General features: G+C 36.0%; 3 protein-coding genes and 1 pseudogene across 4 annotated transcripts; 2 read left to right on the forward strand and 2 right to left on the reverse strand.

The window, feature by feature from the left end:
• The first annotated feature begins 2,435 nt into the window (after positions 1-2,435).
• On the forward strand, positions 2,436-5,259 carry LOC120202741 (serine/arginine-rich SC35-like splicing factor SCL30A). Of its 2 annotated transcripts, XM_039203132.1 has the most exons (6): positions 2,440-2,781; positions 3,035-3,112; positions 3,815-3,979; positions 4,552-4,677; positions 4,772-4,887; positions 4,939-5,251. In XM_039203132.1, the coding sequence occupies exons 1-6, from the start codon at positions 2,639-2,641 to the stop codon at positions 5,049-5,051; spliced, it is 741 nt and encodes a 246-aa protein (XP_039059063.1). In that variant the 5' UTR covers positions 2,440-2,638; the 3' UTR covers positions 5,052-5,251. The 2 variants fall into 2 exon arrangements, with proteins under 2 accessions (XP_039059058.1, XP_039059063.1); XM_039203127.1 differs by having other exon boundaries at positions 2,436-2,781; positions 4,772-5,259.
• A 2,718-nt stretch (positions 5,260-7,977) lies between these two features.
• On the forward strand, positions 7,978-10,950 carry LOC120202731 (glucan endo-1,3-beta-glucosidase 4-like). Its single transcript, XM_039203118.1, has 4 exons — positions 7,978-8,194; positions 8,850-10,097; positions 10,442-10,469; positions 10,558-10,950. The coding sequence occupies exons 1-4, from the start codon at positions 8,128-8,130 to the stop codon at positions 10,697-10,699; spliced, it is 1,485 nt and encodes a 494-aa protein (XP_039059049.1). The 5' UTR covers positions 7,978-8,127; the 3' UTR covers positions 10,700-10,950.
• Positions 10,951-12,374: 1,424 nt separating this feature from the next.
• On the reverse strand, positions 12,375-15,170 carry LOC120202720 (annotated as a pseudogene).
• Positions 15,171-17,419: 2,249 nt separating this feature from the next.
• LOC120195386 (serine/threonine-protein kinase EDR1-like) lies at positions 17,420-18,407 on the reverse strand. The gene is made up of 4 exons (XM_039197454.1): positions 18,196-18,407; positions 17,985-18,083; positions 17,781-17,849; positions 17,420-17,695 (listed from the first exon to the last, which is right to left on the reverse strand). Exons 1-4 carry the CDS (start codon positions 18,214-18,216, stop codon positions 17,642-17,644), a joined length of 243 nt encoding a protein of 80 aa, XP_039053385.1. The 5' UTR covers positions 18,217-18,407; the 3' UTR covers positions 17,420-17,641.
• Positions 18,408-19,120: the final 713 nt, after the last annotated feature.

The following is a 19,120-nucleotide window of genomic DNA, read 5'->3' on the forward strand; positions in this document are numbered from 1 at the left end:
CATAGGCCTCGTTCGTTCATTTACGTTCGTGAACGTTCGGTTATGTTCGTTCGGTTATGTTCGTTTATGTTCGTTCGGTTATGTTCATTCATTTATGTTTAACCCAATCTTCTTAAATCAATTTTGGTGACCAATTTGTAAGTATCTTAAAAATATTAATTAATCTGATATTCTGATGACCAATTTCATAATTAACCCAATTTTATTTGGAAAATCCAACAATATTAACACGGTTTAGTTCTTTTTGAACGATCCATAAGCTGCATACCCAGCACCGTCAACATCTACTGCGCCGGAACCCTATGTGACTGCACCACCAGCTAGTTATCCGATGAGCAAAGAGGAGTCCCAAAAACCGGTTGCTTTCGAAACCAAGTCCAAAGGTGATGGATTATGGAAGGGATGTTAAGTATTAAGCACCGTTTCTTCTACTCAAATAATCTTCTTTTCTTTCATATATAATGGAGTATTCGAATTTACAAGTAAATAGTGATCAACCAGCAACTCAAGTCAGCTTACTTTGAACTCAAGAACCCAATAATGGTGAGGCCTTATTACATAGGTTGAGAAGTTCTTTAACGCGTTTAATCAAACAAATTTTGTGCACCATCCGGATATGAAAGTTTAGCCAGCCGAGAAAGAATGGTTTTTGATGTATGAGTTGGTGTGAACAATAAACCAACATACTTCTCTCATCTCCCAATTTTCAACTTCTACATAGCACAAAGCTAAGGACATGGTTGTTTGATCCCCATGGATTAAGGTCGGCAATCACATGAAACACAATCTGTGTTCATATCGACTGTTGTTGAAGGAGATAAGAAGAAAGAAAGTGGAGGAACGTTATGCAATCCGACATCAGTAGCAAACAAGCAGCTCGGGGTTGGTAACTTATATAAAAGAAGATGGGGGAGAATAGGTTTAAGCATATTTGCGCTTGGGGCAATGTCGAGCTCGGAATCGAGCTTGAATCGAGCTCAGAATCGAGCTCAGAATCGAGCTTGAATCAAGATCTTAAATTTTTTTTGAGTTCGAGTCGAGTTTCAATATTATATTTCGAGTTCGAGTTGAGCTTGATAATTTTAAGCCCGCGAGTTTTCGAGTCAAGTCGAGCTGACTTTGAAAGTTTTCGAGTTCGAGTCGAGCTCAGCAATACTCGAGCTCGACTCGGCTCGTTTATACCCCTAGGTAGGGTCTCCAACGTTTATGTTCGTTTATGTTCGTGTTCATTTATGTTCGAGTTAGTTTATGTTCATGTTCGTTCATGTTCGTTTATTTATTAAATGAATGAACATGAACAAGTTATATTCCTTAATAAACGAACATGAACAAAAAATATTTTGTTCGTTTATGTTCGTGTTCGTTTATGTTCATTTATTTATTAAATGAACGAACATGAACATACCTCCGTTCGTGTGCGTTCGGTTCGTTTACAGGCCTAGACTCTCATGTATCCATCAAACTCGATGGGTTTTTTATCTTTCAGCTGTGTCGTCTCGTTGTACCACTCACTCGCGTTGCTCCATAATTTCTTGTAATCATCAAGCAAATGGACCTTGTATTGAGAGTTAAATTTATCAAAGTAATTGTAGAATGGTTCGTTCGTTGCTACGTAAAGGTATTTTTATCTCTTAACAGTTAAATCATTAATTTATCGGATTAGATATGAATTTTTAGGTATTTATTGGCACCATAATTTGATTTTCATTTTAAATGAATAAGATGATCACATGCACATTAGTCTCTTGCACCGTAGTTTCTCTTTGGCTCATTTTTTTAGCTCAATTAGGAAATTATATATGTATATGCTTAGATGCACACATATATTATAAAGTAAAATTTATTTTCATAATTTAAACTTTTTTATTTTTATATATTTTAAATTATTTAATGAGTGAAAATAGATAACTAAAAATAAAAGATTTTAATTTATACTTAATATTAAAAATTTAGTATGAATCACTAAATTATAATTCAATGATTCAAAGCATATAGGGTTAAAAAAGAAATTACATTATATTCGTTAACAATTAATTCAATTTGAAACAAATCAGTTAGTCGAATTAATAAAAAATATCAAATATATTATACATATTAAATACATATTTAAACTTAAATCAATTAAGAATTAAGATTTAACTATTTTTTTCACACTAAACCATTAAATTGTCAAAGACATAACTAAATTTTAATTAAAAATTACTAAAAAATTAATAAATTAGATCGATCAAATTAACTGAATTTAGTTCGATTTAATTAGTTATTTTAAAAAAAAATAATTTGATTAATAATTATTTTATTCAATTTTAAAAATTTTAATTCGGCCCAGTAGTATGGGTTCTAGAATTGGGCTGCCTCGCCGAACTACATAGGTCCAAAATATTCAAAACATTCGCAATCTATGAATTAGCATGAAAAGCGTGGCGCGAGCAAAGAGAAGGTAACCTAGAGTAGAGACGCTATATGGCAAAAAGGGAAATTCCAGAGATCTATTTTATCATCCCATTTTCCTAACCCTAGCTTCACCCCTCTGCCTTTGCCGCTTTCTTCAAACTCCGCCTCCGCCTGGTTTCTTCCATCTTTTAATTCTAGGGTTTTGCAGATAGGTGCACTGTTTGCATTTCTTATCCCCCCATAAATGAGAGGCAGGAGTTATACTCCATCTCCGCCCAGAGGCTACGGCCGTAGAGGGCGGAGCCCTAGTCCCAGAGGCCGTTACGGTGGTCGTGCTCGCGATCTTCCTACGAGCCTTTTGGTTCGCAACCTCCGCCATGACTGCAGGTTTCTTTTGCTCTCAGATCTTATTTCTAATGCATTTTGAAATTTGAATTATTATTAATTCATAGGAAATTTTGTTTTTCGTCTCCCATTGTTGAATGAATCATTAAATCGTAGCTATTTTTCAGTGTGGAGATTATTTATTGATGCGAACTTTTAACCCGTTATTTTTTTCTCTGATAATGTAATGGATAAAATTATTGACTATTTTCTTTTCTACCTGCTGCATTCTGATATTGATTTTTCTCTTTTGCAGGCCTGAAGACCTTCGTAGGCCATTCGAAAGATTTGGCCCTCTTAAAGATATTTATCTGCCCAAGGATTATTATACTGGGTAAGGTTATATTTGTTGCCTTATGAATGTTTCAGTTGTTTAGTTTAATTTTTTTAACCTTACCACAGGTTTTGTGTGGGATAGGCCATCATTAGCCATGTTTGGCGACTTTTCATTCTTTTTGGAACCACAGAAACTCTTGTGTGTTAACCTTTTTATTTTCAATTTCCACGATGTACTTCATTTTCATTCATTTTTATGATTTCTTTTACTGTAGAAAATTCGTAACTTTGATATTCCATTTAGGTTGGCCTTGGGAAATTTGTGGTTCTTCAAAATTCTCTTCTCTAATTTAGGGGTTCAAGCCAAGTTTTAAAAACCCATCTTTTTTCTCTATGCTTTTACCAAGCACGCCCTGCTCTTGCTCCTTCATCTGAATAGCCATTCTGATGTTGGGACATTTCTTTAAGTATACTCGTTTGTAATCACAAATTGGGTGTGTTAATTTGAAGTTCTTGAGGTTTAACAGTGAAAATAAAGTTTTGAAGACAACAATGTAAATAGAGTTCTTTTGAAGATGATGTTAGTGGTAGTGACGATTGGAAGAAAGTTGGTTGGTTTGAATACATTGTGAAGATGTTCCAAGTCTTGAAGATTTTCAAGTGATCTTTAAATTGATACTTGCAATGTTAGCAGGCAAGTCCTTGTTAGATTTAATTTTCTTTTGTTGCCTTGAAGTTACGCTTCCATGTAATTCTTCAGGGAACCTCGAGGGTTTGGTTTTGTCCAGTATGTTGATCCTGCTGATGCTACTGAAGCTAAATACCAGATGGATGGGCAGGTTCTTCTTGGTCGAGAGTTGACCGTTGTCTTTGCTGAAGAAAACAGGAAGAAACCTACTGAAATGAGGCACAGAGAACGAGCAAGGTACAATTTTCAGCATATTTACCGAGCTGTAACATATGTTTTTGACAGTTATACAACACATTCTGTTTCCTTTATTTGTCAAGGGCAAGCTATTTTGTTGTCTGGCTTCCAAAAAAATGTCGTTTTACTAGATTTTGAGCTTGCATCCATTTGAGCCTTTCCAAAGATGACCTCATAACTGGTCTAGTTTACTTTTTTTCCCCTATAATAATTAAGAGAATGTAGGAATATTTTAATTTACTTAAAATTTACAACTTCCTTTGGGGGAGATGATATATAGTAAAATGGTCTTATTGAGATGCTTGTGATATTTTGAAGTAACATTATTTTTAGTTGTAGGTAGCTTATCTGCGTGTCTTAGGAGCAATGTTGATATGCTAATATCCATGTGTATTTAGTAGGTTCAATATTCTTAGAGCTGTATGTTTTTGTAAAAATTTGTGATGCTAAACATATTCATAAATGGCATGGAGCAAAGTAATTTCCTAGGATAGTTTGGATTTGCCTTACATTTCCTCGGAAATTGTTATGATCTTTCCTTGTCTCTCAACCTTCAATGTTTTCTGCACCAGTGGAGGTCAATATCGTGATAGGAGAAGGTCCCCTCCTCGATACTCTCGCTCGCCACCACGTCATGGAAGATACCAGTCTCGAAGTCGTGATTATTCTCCTCCTCCTAAAGATAGGCATTACTCAAGGTAGTGGATGTGTTTCTTCCTCAACTCTAAAACCTCTTAAATACCCTCTTCTTCATAGGCTTATGGTTAACTCCATGATGTTTGCTCCATGCAGATCTCCTTCACCGCAAGGACGCTACAGCCGAGAGAGGTATTCACGTTCTCCTCCACCATACAATGGCTCAAGGAGCCGGAGCCGGAGTCTAGACAGGGGCCAGGGTCCCAGCCAGGGCAGAAGTCGCAGCCCAGTGAGCCCAAGGGAAGTTAGAAGCCCAGTGAGAGGCAGAAGCCGGAGCCCAAGAGAAGTTGGAAGCCCATTGAGAGGCAGAGGCCAGAGTCCATACCATGAGGAGTACAAGAGGGAATTAAATGGAGAAAGGTCTCCTAGTCAATGATATCTGTGCTGCAATCCTTTTTATGGTTTGGTGTTTAAACTGAAGTTTGTTAGGATAATTTGGTGGATTTAAGAGTCCAACTGGTAATGCCGAACATGGAATAGGGGGTGCTGAAATATTCTTTATTAAGGGCCTATGTTAACTAGTACTGAAAGTACTTTTTTGGTGATCCTTTTCTTTTGGTGCAACTTTTGAATTTATGCTGGTATGGTATCATTAGCTTATTGTGGATGAAATTAGTGCTTCTGAGATATTATTCTTTACAATATTACTCACTTTTAATCGCCCCCCTTAGTGAAATCATAAATGTTTAGATCTGATGAATTAATTTACATCTGGGTTCCCTTGTTAACGTGAGTGCCTAGGTTCTCATGTCTTATAAATTAAGGTGATACCATTTAAATTCTGGAGCATTAATTTTTTTTATCTTGTTAACGTGTTCTCATCTCTTATATATCTTTAGAATTTAATTTACATGTCATATGTTTTAGATCATTTAAATTGGTATTTAGATTAATAAACAATTAATAAATAAACACTATTATTTAATTAAATTAAAATCATGATTAAAGTGATAAAATATTTAAATAATAAAGATGATGTATGTAATAATATATATTCATTTAATTATCGTATTTATTTTTTTGTTAATTAATTACTGTGTCAGTTTTTTCGTTAATTATTAAAAATAATAATTCAGTTGCTATTATTTAAATAATTAAATAATTTAATTATAAAATTAATATAGCAATTATAAAATTAGGATCCCATAATTAATTGGCTATTCAAGAAGTTTACACTTGTAAGAATTACACCCATAACGACAAGCTTGATACCTTGTACTGATTTCAAAAGAAATTGATTAATTTAATAATTCATTTATTTACCATACAGTCCCCAAACAAATATTCTGATGCTTTCCTCTGGCAATATTTTCCATTTCATATAAATTATTGCAAAAAAGATAACCCAAAAAACAATAAAGGTGGCGTTTCGTTCGCTGGAATGTTTATGAGAGAATTAGAATCTGTGAAGGAATTGGAATTGGAATCCAATTCCATATTCTGTTTGGCTGGCAGAAAATATTTTGTTTGGTTCGCAGAAATGTCAGATGAATTTGATTTCAATAATGTAAAATAATAAGATTGTCCTTCTTGTTTTTTTTACTTAATTTTAGTTTGTTTTATAAATTACATGTATCAATATATTATAAAAATTTAAAAAATATTAAATTTTAATTTTATTGATTGATTATTCATTTCAATAAATTATAAAAATCATGCTAATAAACACTATAAGTTAAAATCATCCCAATTAGGGATGGTCATGGGTTGGGTTGGATCGGGTTTTTGGTCCACCCGACCCGACCCGAGAACAAGGGAACCTCTATCCGAGACCCTACCCGACTAAAATAAAGTTTCACCCAACCCGACCCGAATATATGAATTAGAAACCCGACCCGAAATAATAAAAAAATATTTTTATTCAATAAAAACAGTGACTTAATTGAAAAAAATTATATATAGAGGGGTATTATTGTAATTATTCATAAATATATAAGGTAAAGTTATATATTTTTTCGGGTCGGGTCGGGTATTTTTCACCCTAAACCCGAACCCGACCCGAATATCAAACTTAAAAAAACGACCCTACTCGACCAAAATAAAATTTCACCCGACCCGACCCGAAATAATAAAAAAATATTTTTATTTAATAAAAACATTGACTTAATTGAAAAAAGTTTTATATAGAGGAATATTATTATAATTATTACTAAATATATAAAGTAAAATTATATATTTTTTCGGGTCGGGTCGATATTTTTCACTATAAACCCGAATTGACTCGACCCGACCCGAATATCACACTTAAAAAATCTGACCGACCCGAATCCCAATCAAAATATTTTAATAAATTACTAAAAGATGATGAATGTACTATACCAAGCCTTTGAAAACTTGAACCAAATATTAAAAAAAATATATAGAATTAAATTTCAATTTTCCTTTATTCCAAATGATTCCTACTAACCAAACGCCATTAAAGAGGTGTTGAGCACCACCAAGCCATTTGTTTCAGGAACACCAAAGAACGTCAAAGATCAAACAAACACAAGCTGACATCACAGACGTTTCTTCACTCTGCATCCGAAACACACTATTTTTTATTATTAAAGTACTTTTTTCCTACTTGCAAATGTAAGTGGATGTTTTTCTTTCTTTTAGTGCTATGAAAAATGTATTTAATAATGTAAATAAAGGATTTCTTTTATCAGCTGAAGCCTTACAGCTCTGTCTGTTTTTCTCCCTAGATTTCTTCTGTTTGCAGCTTGGGGAACTTGGATCAGGTACTCTAGAACTTCCTTATCTTGATTTCTTTGTCTGGGTACTTTTATTTAGTGGAGTTGGCTACTGGGTAGTTTGAAAAATGCAACTTTGGGGACCCTTTGCATCTGGGAATTTTGGAACTAGACTTTACTTTCACAGTTGCATTGCTTGCCATTATTGGTTTTTTTATGCTCAGAATGTGAAAGGGTGTTTTAGATACTTTAGTTTCTCAACTTCTTTTCATAAATGTCTCTCTTTTTCTTTGTGCAAGACGTCTAAAATACTGGTTTGATGAGCAAAATTGATGCGCAATAGGTTTTGAACCACTGTGGAGTCTGGTCTGGGTCTAATATCTCCTGCTAACGCTAAGATTTCCCTTACATTATGTCAACAACATGTTCATACAGGACAACCATTGTTGAGGAAATGGACTTACAGTAGTATCTACTCTGTAATGGATATGGAAATTTACTTTTACTAACCTTTTGAGTTAGCATTTGCCTTTTAGAAGATATGTATATTTTTCAGACACCAAGGTCAATAATTTTCATAGTTTTGCCATATACATAGATTTCTTGTGGCTTTTATGAGTTTATTTTATTTTCTTTGTTCCATAAATTCTTAGTATTTGCCAACCATTGTCTGCTATATCTGATTCTTTTATTTTCTGAACATCTTAGTATTTAAGCCCCGGCTGAGAGTTAACAGCACAAGACAGTTCATTTAAGTTGGCATTTGTTTATGATCAGATGATTCCTGACAGATGTTTTGGAAGCTTGCTTCTGGTTCTAATTGGCATGTTTTCCAATGTTATAGGTAATTTAGAAGTTTTCATTGATTGTTTATCTTTTAGGCCAAGTTTTATTTGAAAGCTTAGTATTATTCAAGTCTGCTATTACTTTTCGGGTTAGCCCTTCCTTCAAGTCTTTAAGCATCAGTTGTAAAATCATACTTATTTTAAAGGATATTTCTTATTAATGAGTTTTTTTTTAATTAGTTTTACTTTTTTATGTTTTTTTTGGTTTTCTGATAGTAACCACTTTCTGTACATTTTATGGATCAAATACCACCAATGAAACCATTTTAGTCATGCTTACTGGTAATAAATACTTTGAATAGGTTCAGTCTGTGTTTTCTTGTCATAGTATTTAGAAGGTGCCTACCGGACATGCCTTCGAAGATCTAGAGACCATTGAAAATCGAAATGCTTGTGTTCTGTTTGTTTCCATTTCTGTTTTTTCTTTTTAACAGGTGCACTGATGATCACCATTGAAGCAAATATAAGCTAAAAAATATGAAGCACAGTGGATTTGTCATTATGTTATATGAATTTACCTCTAATAATCCAATGGGGCAATTTGTTTTTCATTTGAGTTACAAGGGTGTTCTTAATGTTAGGTGATCTACATAAAAATATCATGCAATTGGGTTTTTGGCTGGTTCTTACTGACATAAATTATTGACTTTATAGGTGCATTTGTCGGGGTAAACATAGGCACTGATGTTTCCAGCATGCCGTCAGCTTCAGATGTCGTTTCCATCATCAGAGCCCATCAAATCACTCACGTACGACTCTATGACGCTGACTCTCACATGCTGAAAGCCCTAGCTGGCAGTGGGATTGAAGTAATAGTCGGTGTGACGAATGAGGAAGTCCTAGGAGTCGGACAATCGGCATCAACAGCAGCAGCGTGGGTCAACAAAAATGTTGCATCCTACGTGCCTGCAACCAACATTACAGCCATTGCTGTTGGCAGTGAGGTTCTTTCCTCAGTCCCTCGTGTTGCACCGGTTTTAGTTTCTGCTATGAACAACCTCCATAAAGCTCTTGTTGCTTCTGATCTGAATTTTCATGTTAAAGTCTCGAGCCCCCAGTCCTTGGACATCATCCCCAAGCCTTTCCCTCCATCTACTGCTGTCTTTAATTCCTCACCGAACTCTACAATATACCAGCTTCTTCAGTTTTTGAAGAACACCAACTCCTATTACATGTTAAATGCGTATCCCTATTATGGTTTCACTAATGGAAATGGCATATTTCCAATTGATTATGCACTTTTCAAACCTCTCCCCTCCGTCAAACAAATTGTTGACCCGAACACTCTCTTCCACTATAACAGCATGTTTGATGCGATGGTTGATGCAACCTATTATTCTATGGATGCTCTCAACTTTTCTGGGATCCCCATTGTTGTCACAGAAACAGGATGGCCTTCTCAAGGTGGAGCCAATGAACCTGATGCGACTGTGGAAAATGCTGGGACATTCATTAATAACTTGATCCAGCGGGTTTCAAATAATTCGGGTCCGCCCAGTCGGCCGAATATTCCCATAAAAACATACATTTACGAATTGTTTAACGAAGACAAGAGACCTGGGCCTGTCTCCGAGAAGAACTGGGGGATGCTTTCTACGAACGGCACCACAGTTTTTCCTTTGAGTTTGAGTGGTTCTACTCAGACTATGGGAAATGCTACCGCAGTTTTCTGTGTGGCGAAAGACAACTCCAGTGAAGATAAGTTGCAAGATGGACTTAACTGGGCATGTGGGCAAGGACAGGCCAACTGCAGTGTTATACAATCCGGGCAGCCATGTTATCTCCCAAATAGCATCAAGAACCATGCATCTTATGCTTACAATGATTATTATCAAAAAATGCGTAGTGTTGGCGGGACATGTGATTTCGATGGGACAGCCACAGTTACCACTAATGATCCAAGTAAGTATGACAAGTTTTCTCATCATCTATCTGTAATTTTGATCTTTTAAAAATACATTACATCCTCGACTGAGTTTTTCCCGCCCTGCCAAGATTGTTCCCTAGAGAATGTTCTATGTCTGAATATAAACATATGTATATTATAAATAAACTTTGTGCCAAGCTTCGTGCTGTATCTGAAATCGAGTTCGCGACTTTTCATAACCCTTTTTTTTGCGACATCAACCGTATTGCATACTCATGTTCTTCCTGTCATTGCAATACTCATGCTCTTCCTGTCATGATATCCGGCTTTTTCTTTCTTGTTTTTGGATAATAACTCCATTGGTGAATAACTCGTGCAGGTTACAGGTCCTGCATATTTACGGGAAGGTGAGGTTCAACATCTTGTGCAGTTAAATATGTTCCATATTATCAATTCCTTATATAGGATCATGACCTTTTTCTTTTATTGAAACAGTTCTAATTCAAGCGCTGGCAGAGGGCTTTTTCCTGCCGGAGATTTCGGTCCTGTAAGTCCACTGGGAGAGGGTCCAAAGCTTTCGGTATGGAAGATTCAGTTTGCAATCTCAACGGCTTGTCTTTTCGTAATCTTGCTCTAACATTGGAAACTTCGTTGGGGTCGAAGATCATTACGCAATGAAATCTGCGACCAACGAACCATGATAACGGATTGTTATTTTTGATCTTTTACGAATCATGGTGGCATTCACTTGTTCATCTTTGACCATTATTGCTTACTCTTTCAGTTATCTGCTGTTGTTCAATGGTAGCAGTAGGCTGCCATTTCTAGCCATGAAATTTTAGGGAACTTGGATTTTGTTTTCTTCATTTTTATATTTATTCAATGTTAGTTGCCAAAGTAACATTTAATTAATGACTTTGACATTTTCAAACTGATCCTTAAATTTTAGGTACTTTATATTGTGATATATCATTCAACATTAACTTTTCAAGAAAAACTATAAATCTAAGTCATTTACATATATGCATATTGATTTTTTAGGGTAAACTACATAAATGACCATATAACTAAGAGTTAGGTTGCGAAATGACCACCATTTTCAAATTTGGCTCAATATGATCACTGAAATATTTAAATGGTTTTAATATAACCGCATGCCGTTAGCATTTAATAGAAATGTTTAGTTATAGTTAATAAAATTTGTATATTAGGGCGCGATCCTTGGAAAGTTACATATTCACGGCGTTGGAACCGTACTTGATTTTCTTTCATTTTAATCACAACTTGTATATGATTTGTTTCCTTGGATTTTCATTTAATGCAATTTGATCTTCTGTTTTTAATTTGTCTAATGCCTTTGTTTTTCCTACATTCAAACTTTAAACAAGTCTCCTAATGCAACACTGCTCGTCCACCTTCTAGAAGGCGCGCTGACTAGATCTTCTAGAAACTGTCGCTAACTGGACCTTCTAGAAACTGCCACGTCAGACCGTGTCATGCCCAGAGTCGTGCCCATGTCTCTAACCGTGACCAATTAATAAAAAAAATGCAGAATGCGCCCGTTTTACCACTAATTCTGGAAAGTCAGGCCCTGCACGAAAACAAGCATAACACAACCAAATTAGCACAATAAATCAATAAAATGAAAGAATTAACGAGCAAATATTAATGAGCAAATACTACCGATTATGAACACTCATCGATGAGTAAAAAGTCTATTGAACTTAGGCGCAAGATAAAGACACACACATTTTGTAGACGAGACATACTTTTTGTAAAATACTAGAATTTTTATTATTTTTATTCAAAATATTATACAACTTTTACTTTAATATTTTATATCGAATTAATAATGATTTGTTTTAATTGATATAAGAATAAGAATATATTAATAAAAAAAGTAGATGGAAATACAAATTCTGTAAATAAATTTTATTAATATTATAACTATATAATATTATAATTATAAAAATAATTATAAAAATAGTTATATATATATTTTTATTTATCTATATATTAAATACTTCTTATATAAAGCAGGGTGAGAGACATTAGGCGGTAATATAATGTTTATTATATTAATTTATTATATGAGATTGAATTGGGATTTTTAAATTGGAAACGTAAGAGATTTAATTTTTAAACAAAGTCACCAACTGAGACTTGCACTTCAAACTTTGGAAAGCATTCTGTACACAGCAGGCCCAATAAAAGAGCTTGAAATTATACAAACTAATGGGAACAAGTGATTAGAACATGCAAATCAAGGAAATGCAGAATCAGAACAGGAAGCAAGGAGAAAAAAAAGGTCATTCCATTCGCAGCCTTTAGGATGTATAACTGCTGGAGTCGAGCAATTGGCTTAGTGTTATCCTGTGAAACAGCTCCAGTGAGGGTGGATTACGAACCGACAGCACCCGAGAAACTTGCTGCATACTCGGTCGAGATTGTGGACTGGCATGTAAGCATTGTGATGCTACTTTCACAATGGAGACCACTTCTGCTGCCGTTTGTTTCCTCGGAGATGGAAGTCGCTCGTCTAACAGATCTTTCACTAGTAAATGACCGAAGGCTGATGACGATGAGCATGATGGAGAGAGTGAGGAGAACGATTACGAAATGAAAGATATCAGATCTCCGGGATGCCTTCCCATAAGCGTTTCCAATGTCACCACTCCAAAGCTAAACACATCGCATTTTTCATTGATGTGCATTGTATAAGCAAGCTCTACAAAAGAATAAGCATGCTCAAGTACACGATTATGGCTTCAGATTGTGTTCAACAATTTGCTTCGTCTAAATTCAGAACAATTACAGCATAAAAGAATGAAAAAAACATACCTGGAGCCGAGTAACCAAAAGTGCCTTCAAATGGTGTCCAATTGGATGAGTCAGGCTTTAGAAGCCTAGCAGCGCCAAAGTCTGCAACGTGAGCCACATAGTCTGAATCGAGCAGAATATTCTTGCTTGAAATGTCCCGATGGACTATGGGAGGGGAGCAGTCATGGTGCATATAAGACATAGCATTAGCCAAGCCTTTAACAACATTTACCCTCTTCTTCCAATCAAATTCCGTCGCTTGTTCATCACTCTTTAGTATCTTCTCCAGGCTTCCCCCTTCCAAGAACTCGTGTACCAAAAATGAGTGTCGGGGATGGGAACAGAAACCATGAAGCTTCAGAATATTCCGATGGCGTATTTCGGTCAAGGCCTGGATCTCGCTGTTAAAAGCTTTTTGATCTACCACCCCATCTTCTGAAAGTTGGTGAAGCCTTTTCACAGCAACCATTTGGCTATTAGACAATTGTGCCTTGTAAACGCTTCCGTATCCCCCTACTCCAATGCAGTATTTGGAGTCAAATTCTTCAGTTGCTTCGACGATGTTTTCGTACGCCATTTTCCCATCAATGTTGAAAACTGCAAACATATCTTCACTTACTACAACCTGTGGCGTGTTCTCGGTATGCTTTTCTCTTCGCTTTGAAGAATAAAGAATCCCAAGGACAATGGATACAAGTAGTAGTGTGCATGAAATAGGGACTACAGTTGCAATCACAATTTTACTTTTCTTCTTCTGATCTGCAGTATGGTTTAAATTTGATGAACATGATTCCAACCCTGTGATATTTCCGCACAAGCCTTTGTTGTTTTAAAAGCCTCAAATGAAGCCTCTCGAAAGGCCTTGGCATGTGGAAGAGGACCCTCCAACTGATTGTGGGATATATCAGCAGATGTTAAGCTTAACATACCATCAAAAGTTGAGGGAATGCGACCGAAGAGCTTATTGTGAGAGAGGTTCAGCTTTTCTAATGATTTCAAGTTCCCAACTTGCTCCGGTATTTTACCGATCAACAAATTGTGACTGAGATCAAGAACTTGAAGAAAAGAAAAGCTACCAACCTCAAAAGGAATTCCTCCACTGAATCTATTGGCACTCAGATTTAGTTCCAAGAGTGTCTTGAACTTGCTCAACCATGGTGGAATGGAGCCATTTAAGTTGTTTGCAGCCAAGTTAAGACCAGCAAGTGCAGACAACATTCCGATTTCTGAAGGAATACTGCCCGAGAGATGATTATCATTCAGCGTAAGGTTGAACAAGAATTTCAGCTGTCCAGTTCCTTTGGAATGCCACCGGTTAGATGATTTGAAGAAAGACCGCACACTCTAGCTGAGTCGCCTTTCCAAGTTCCAAAGGTATCTCACCGGATATATTATTGTTCGAGAGCCTTAGACTTGTTAGATTGTGGCACTGACCCCATTTTGACGATAGCTCACCAACCAATTTATTATAACTCAGATCAAGATAGTTCAGTTTCGGGTATATGCCTAAATCTTCAGATATATTCCCTGTGAGTAGATTGTGTTCAAGCCGAACTCTGTATAAGCTAGTACAGTTCTTCAAGCTCTCGGGGATTGGACCTGTGAAATAGTTTCCATATGCAGTAAAATTTTCAAGTACTCCACCAAGGCACACATGTTGTGGTAAACGGCCAGTCAAGTAGTTCTCACCGAGTTGAAACGATTTCAGATTTGTAAGATTGTTCATCTCTGCTGGAATGAAACCACTGAGACTGTTGTTCAACAGCCTTAAGTTAACAAGAGAACCTAGCATCCAATTTCTTTTGGTATGGACCCCAAAATTTTATTGCCAGAAAGACAGATCAGATAAATCGGTTAAATTTCCAATAGATGCAGGGAGAGAACCCACCAGATTATTTTCAGAGAGGTGGAGCCCATTCAAGGACTTCAACATTCCAATTTGTTGAGGTATAGATGCAGGTTTGTCAAGTTTCCAATGGAAGGATGAATTTCACCAATAAGACTATTGTTGTACAAATAAAGAGTTTCAAGGGAACCCAACATTCCAATTTCTTTAGGTATGGACCCTGAAATTTTATTGTTAAAAAGGCTAAGATAAGATAAGTTGGCCAAATTTCCAACAGATGGAGGGAGAGAACCGATCAGATTATTTTCAGAGAGGTCAAGTACATTCAAACACTTCAACATTCCAATCTGTTGAGGTATAGAACCAGAGAGTCCATTTTTGTATAAGTAAAGAAACAGCAGGTCTGTCATGTTTCCTATAGAAGCAGGAATTTCACAAGAAAGATGATTGGAAGACAAGTCGAGGTATGTTAATCTCGATAGCTTACCAACATCTGATGGAATGGTTCCACTGAGATGATTGGAGCTTAGATCAACCACAGTAAGTTTGGGTAAAGAAGAGAAGTTAAAACCATGAAGCGAACCTTTCAAACCGGAACTCGAAAGGTTTAAATGGCTTACACTTGTAGACTTGTCACAAATGATCCGGTCCAGTTACAGGGGCCATTTCTATCCCAAGAAGAGAGGAATGACTGGCTTTGAGCATCAAGACTGGCCTTCCATTTTAGAAGAGCATCGGCTTCCTTCTGTCCTGCCAATGATTCATCTCTAAAAGTGGCAGAAACAGAAGCAAAGACATGGCAAGAAGAAAGAAGCAGCAGGGTAAAGAAGAAGACCCTGAATGATGAAGATGTTAACTTGTTGGCAAAAGGTATCATGGCTTGAAATTGCAGGGGGAAGTATCGGTTACACTTAACTATAAAGGGAAACCAGTTGCTGTGAATATGATTAAGAAGAAAAAGTATTACATTTGTAGCTAACTTACTTTTCCATACCCTTTGACATTTCAAGCATGCAACCAACAGGGTAGCACCGTCTTCATCGGGGTTGAAACTTATGGGGGTGACCACCTGCTTCATATCCTGCTTTTTAAGTACCATTATTTTCAGCCTTTCATTTTCTGAAATAACCTTAACATAGGGCTTCCCTCAACTGACATCTTCCTAGAGCTTCCAATAATCTCAGAAAATCTGAATGTATTAGGATACTCGTCTAATAACTTGAGTCAAAACTAATAATTGAACGTGAAGTTTTGAAAAAATTGAAAGTTTAGCTACTAAACGGCAAAATTAATAATTTAGGTTCTAAAAGAGTTAAATTTTTAACGACGACGTATTAAAATGAAATAAAAAAAACGTTAGATATAATTTTAAAAAATTAAATTTAGATATTAAAACTGAAAACTAATAGTTCACATACTACATGTTTTAATTTACCTTTAATTTTATTGATAATTATTGGTTTGATAAAACTTTCTTTCATGAGAAATATATACACAATTAATAAAAGGCTTAATGCCTAAATAAGTGCTCAAACTGTCCCTTTTGTATCCAATAAGTGCCTACATTATTTTTTAGTCCATCTAGGCGTCTAACGTTACAAACGTTACCTTTAAGTGCTCGGGCCATCAACGACATTGGTTTTCCCTATTAAATGACACGTCTCGCAATCTAATAATTTTAAAATTTATTTTTTAAAAATATTGAAAATATTATTATATTTAAAAAAAAACTAACTTCTTTTAAATTCCAAAAATCCTCAAATCCCTAAAATCCCAAATACTAACAAACACTAACCCGTCGTTAGCACCCTCCCGACCACGACCACTGTTGTCAACGTAGTCCTTGCCATCATCCTAGTTATATGTGTTGTAGTTGTCGTCGATTCATCGTCGAATCGCGTGAGATCACGATTTTCATCATAGGATTCGCGAGGTATAAAACATCGATTTATCGTCTATCGGTCATCAACCGATCATGATTTCCTAAGGGTTTTGGTCTCCGGGAGGAGGGGAGGTAGGGTGGAGCTTCTTCGACGGCAGAGAGCGACGGTCGGCGTAGGTTTAGAGGTTGGAATGAAGATTTTAAAGTTTAGGGATTATTTCGAATGAGCCAACTCTTTCCCGACTCCCAACTCTTAACTTTCTTTGCACTTTAAACAATAGAAAAAAATCCGGCTGCCACGATCTTCGACCGAGGAAACAGCTAATCGAGCACTTATTACACATCAAACAATGCAGTGTACCTTATCGTTCGATAACTTGATTTGCCCCGTTTTGCCTTTCGATGCGCAGATGTTGAAGTTCGTAGGCGGAACATTAGCTGTGCAAATGATGGTCGCAGGTGTGGCTCCCTGGCATGAAAGGAAACGGCAACAAAGAGGATTAATGCAAAATTTCCAACAATGCAGGCCACTAAAATATACGAGCTGACTAAGAAGGCTATCGGAAGGTTCGTTAAAGTTACGGCATTTTGACTTGATGCATGCAAAACACTCCCATCTTGCCAGATGCTTATATGGTTGCCCAAGAGACGAGAGACCGACTGAACATTCAAAAGAACTTAGTGGAAGCAAAGAAAGATCCGTGAAAACAGTTTTAAAATCATTCTCGTTGTATAGAAAAAAGATGCGACATGAGTAGCATCAAACTCACGTTTGCCAACAATCTCGAATGATCTGTGCAACCATCGGATCAATGTCTTCGGGGATTTCTAGATGCTTATTTTCGAATCCAACAGCTCCGACAATTTGCATTGGATTCAAACCTTTCCAGGGAATGCATAGAGTAGCCAATTCCCATAATATCACGCCGAAACTGTACACATAACATCTGCAGCCAAACCAGTCTATTTGTATAAGAAACATAATAGATACATCAAAGAGTAAAAACATTCTATTTGACAATTAAAGTGACTTACTTCTCATTGGCCGGCTCATTCCTTAAAATTTCCGGTGCCATCCATTCAGGCTGCAGTTCAGCAACAAACTTTTACTTCAAGAAAAGGATATGATGGATTTGGAGAAACATTGAGATTATCACTTATGAATATTACCGTTCCAGCAGTAGACTTTGAGGATAGGAAAGTATGATGCTTCATGCGTGACAACCCAAAAGCACAGACCTGAACAGAGAAGCAAATCGGGGAAAAATTGAGAGGCACCTTTCTGTAGAAAATAAAGCAATCTGTTAAAGATGCTTAAATAAACTACAAGCAAAATCAAGATGCTTGGGAAGAAAGTAGTTTTGAGATAAGAACCTTTACGACCCAGTTCTTATCAACAAGGAGGTTTGGTGTTTTCAAATCTCGATGCACTATAGTAGGATTGCTTGTGTGAAAATACTTCATTCCTTTTGCCTGCAAACGACAAAAGAGCTCCACTTTAACTATTTGAAAACACATGCAGGGAGAAGCATGGAAGGAAGCGGGTCCGAGTGGGGAAAGTAATTTATGCACTTGTGGTTCCTACCACATCAAGAGCCATTCGCATTCTTCTTTTCTCATTGAGTTGAATATTGAATCGATGCAGCAGCTTATACAAACTTCCCCTGCATAACGAGGGAGGGGCAAGAAGAAATTAAGACAGGATGACCAACCTTGTCGTTTTAAATTAATCAATTTCTCAATAGAAACCAGATCAACAATAGAGAGATACAGAAATTTATCTGAATATAAATGAAAACTCAGACCTAGAGAAGGATTCCTTGTTTTCATACACAGAAAAGCACAAGATGCAAGCACCAAGTACCATACATTGCAGTAAATGTATCAAAATCCTGGCATAAGGACAAAACATGGACAACATTCTGATCGGGACAGACTACAGGGTACAAGAATTAAGATTATTTTCAGGATCCATCCACAATTTTTTCATTATAGTTTACAACATTGTAGTTCTGCAAATAGCACACAACATATGAATTAGTTTTCCTTTTAAAAAGAAAAGGGAATAAAACAATTAATTGGTCCTGACACTACTCACTGAAGACACGAACATGAACCTTTCAGCCTGTACAGCTAAATCCTAAATATTAGGTTTAGCATATTCGTCAAGGCTTGCTTGGTTACTAATTCATTTTGGGTTTAAATCCAATTAAATTATTTTATTTTTTTCCGCGTAAACTTAAACAAGTTATAAAACATATGTATTATCTCAATAACAAGTGTGAGAATTAGCTCAGCTGTTAAGGCATGTCTAGGTTAGCCTTGGGGCCCCAAATAATTAAATTACATTATACAAAAGGTAAAATGTGTCACAATTTGTTTGAGAAATAAATTTATTAAATTAAATTGAAATTAGAACCTAATTAAAAACTAAGAATTAAAATTAATCTTGATGATCAAATTGATTAATTTTAAAATCTAGGGGATTTAATCTATAAATTTAATACATG

Source organism: Hibiscus syriacus, unplaced genomic scaffold, assembly GCF_006381635.1.
Source record: "Hibiscus syriacus cultivar Baekdansim isolate YM2019G1 unplaced genomic scaffold, ASM638163v2 tig00000340_pilon, whole genome shotgun sequence".
NCBI lineage: Eukaryota > Viridiplantae > Streptophyta > Magnoliopsida > Malvales > Malvaceae > Hibiscus > Hibiscus syriacus.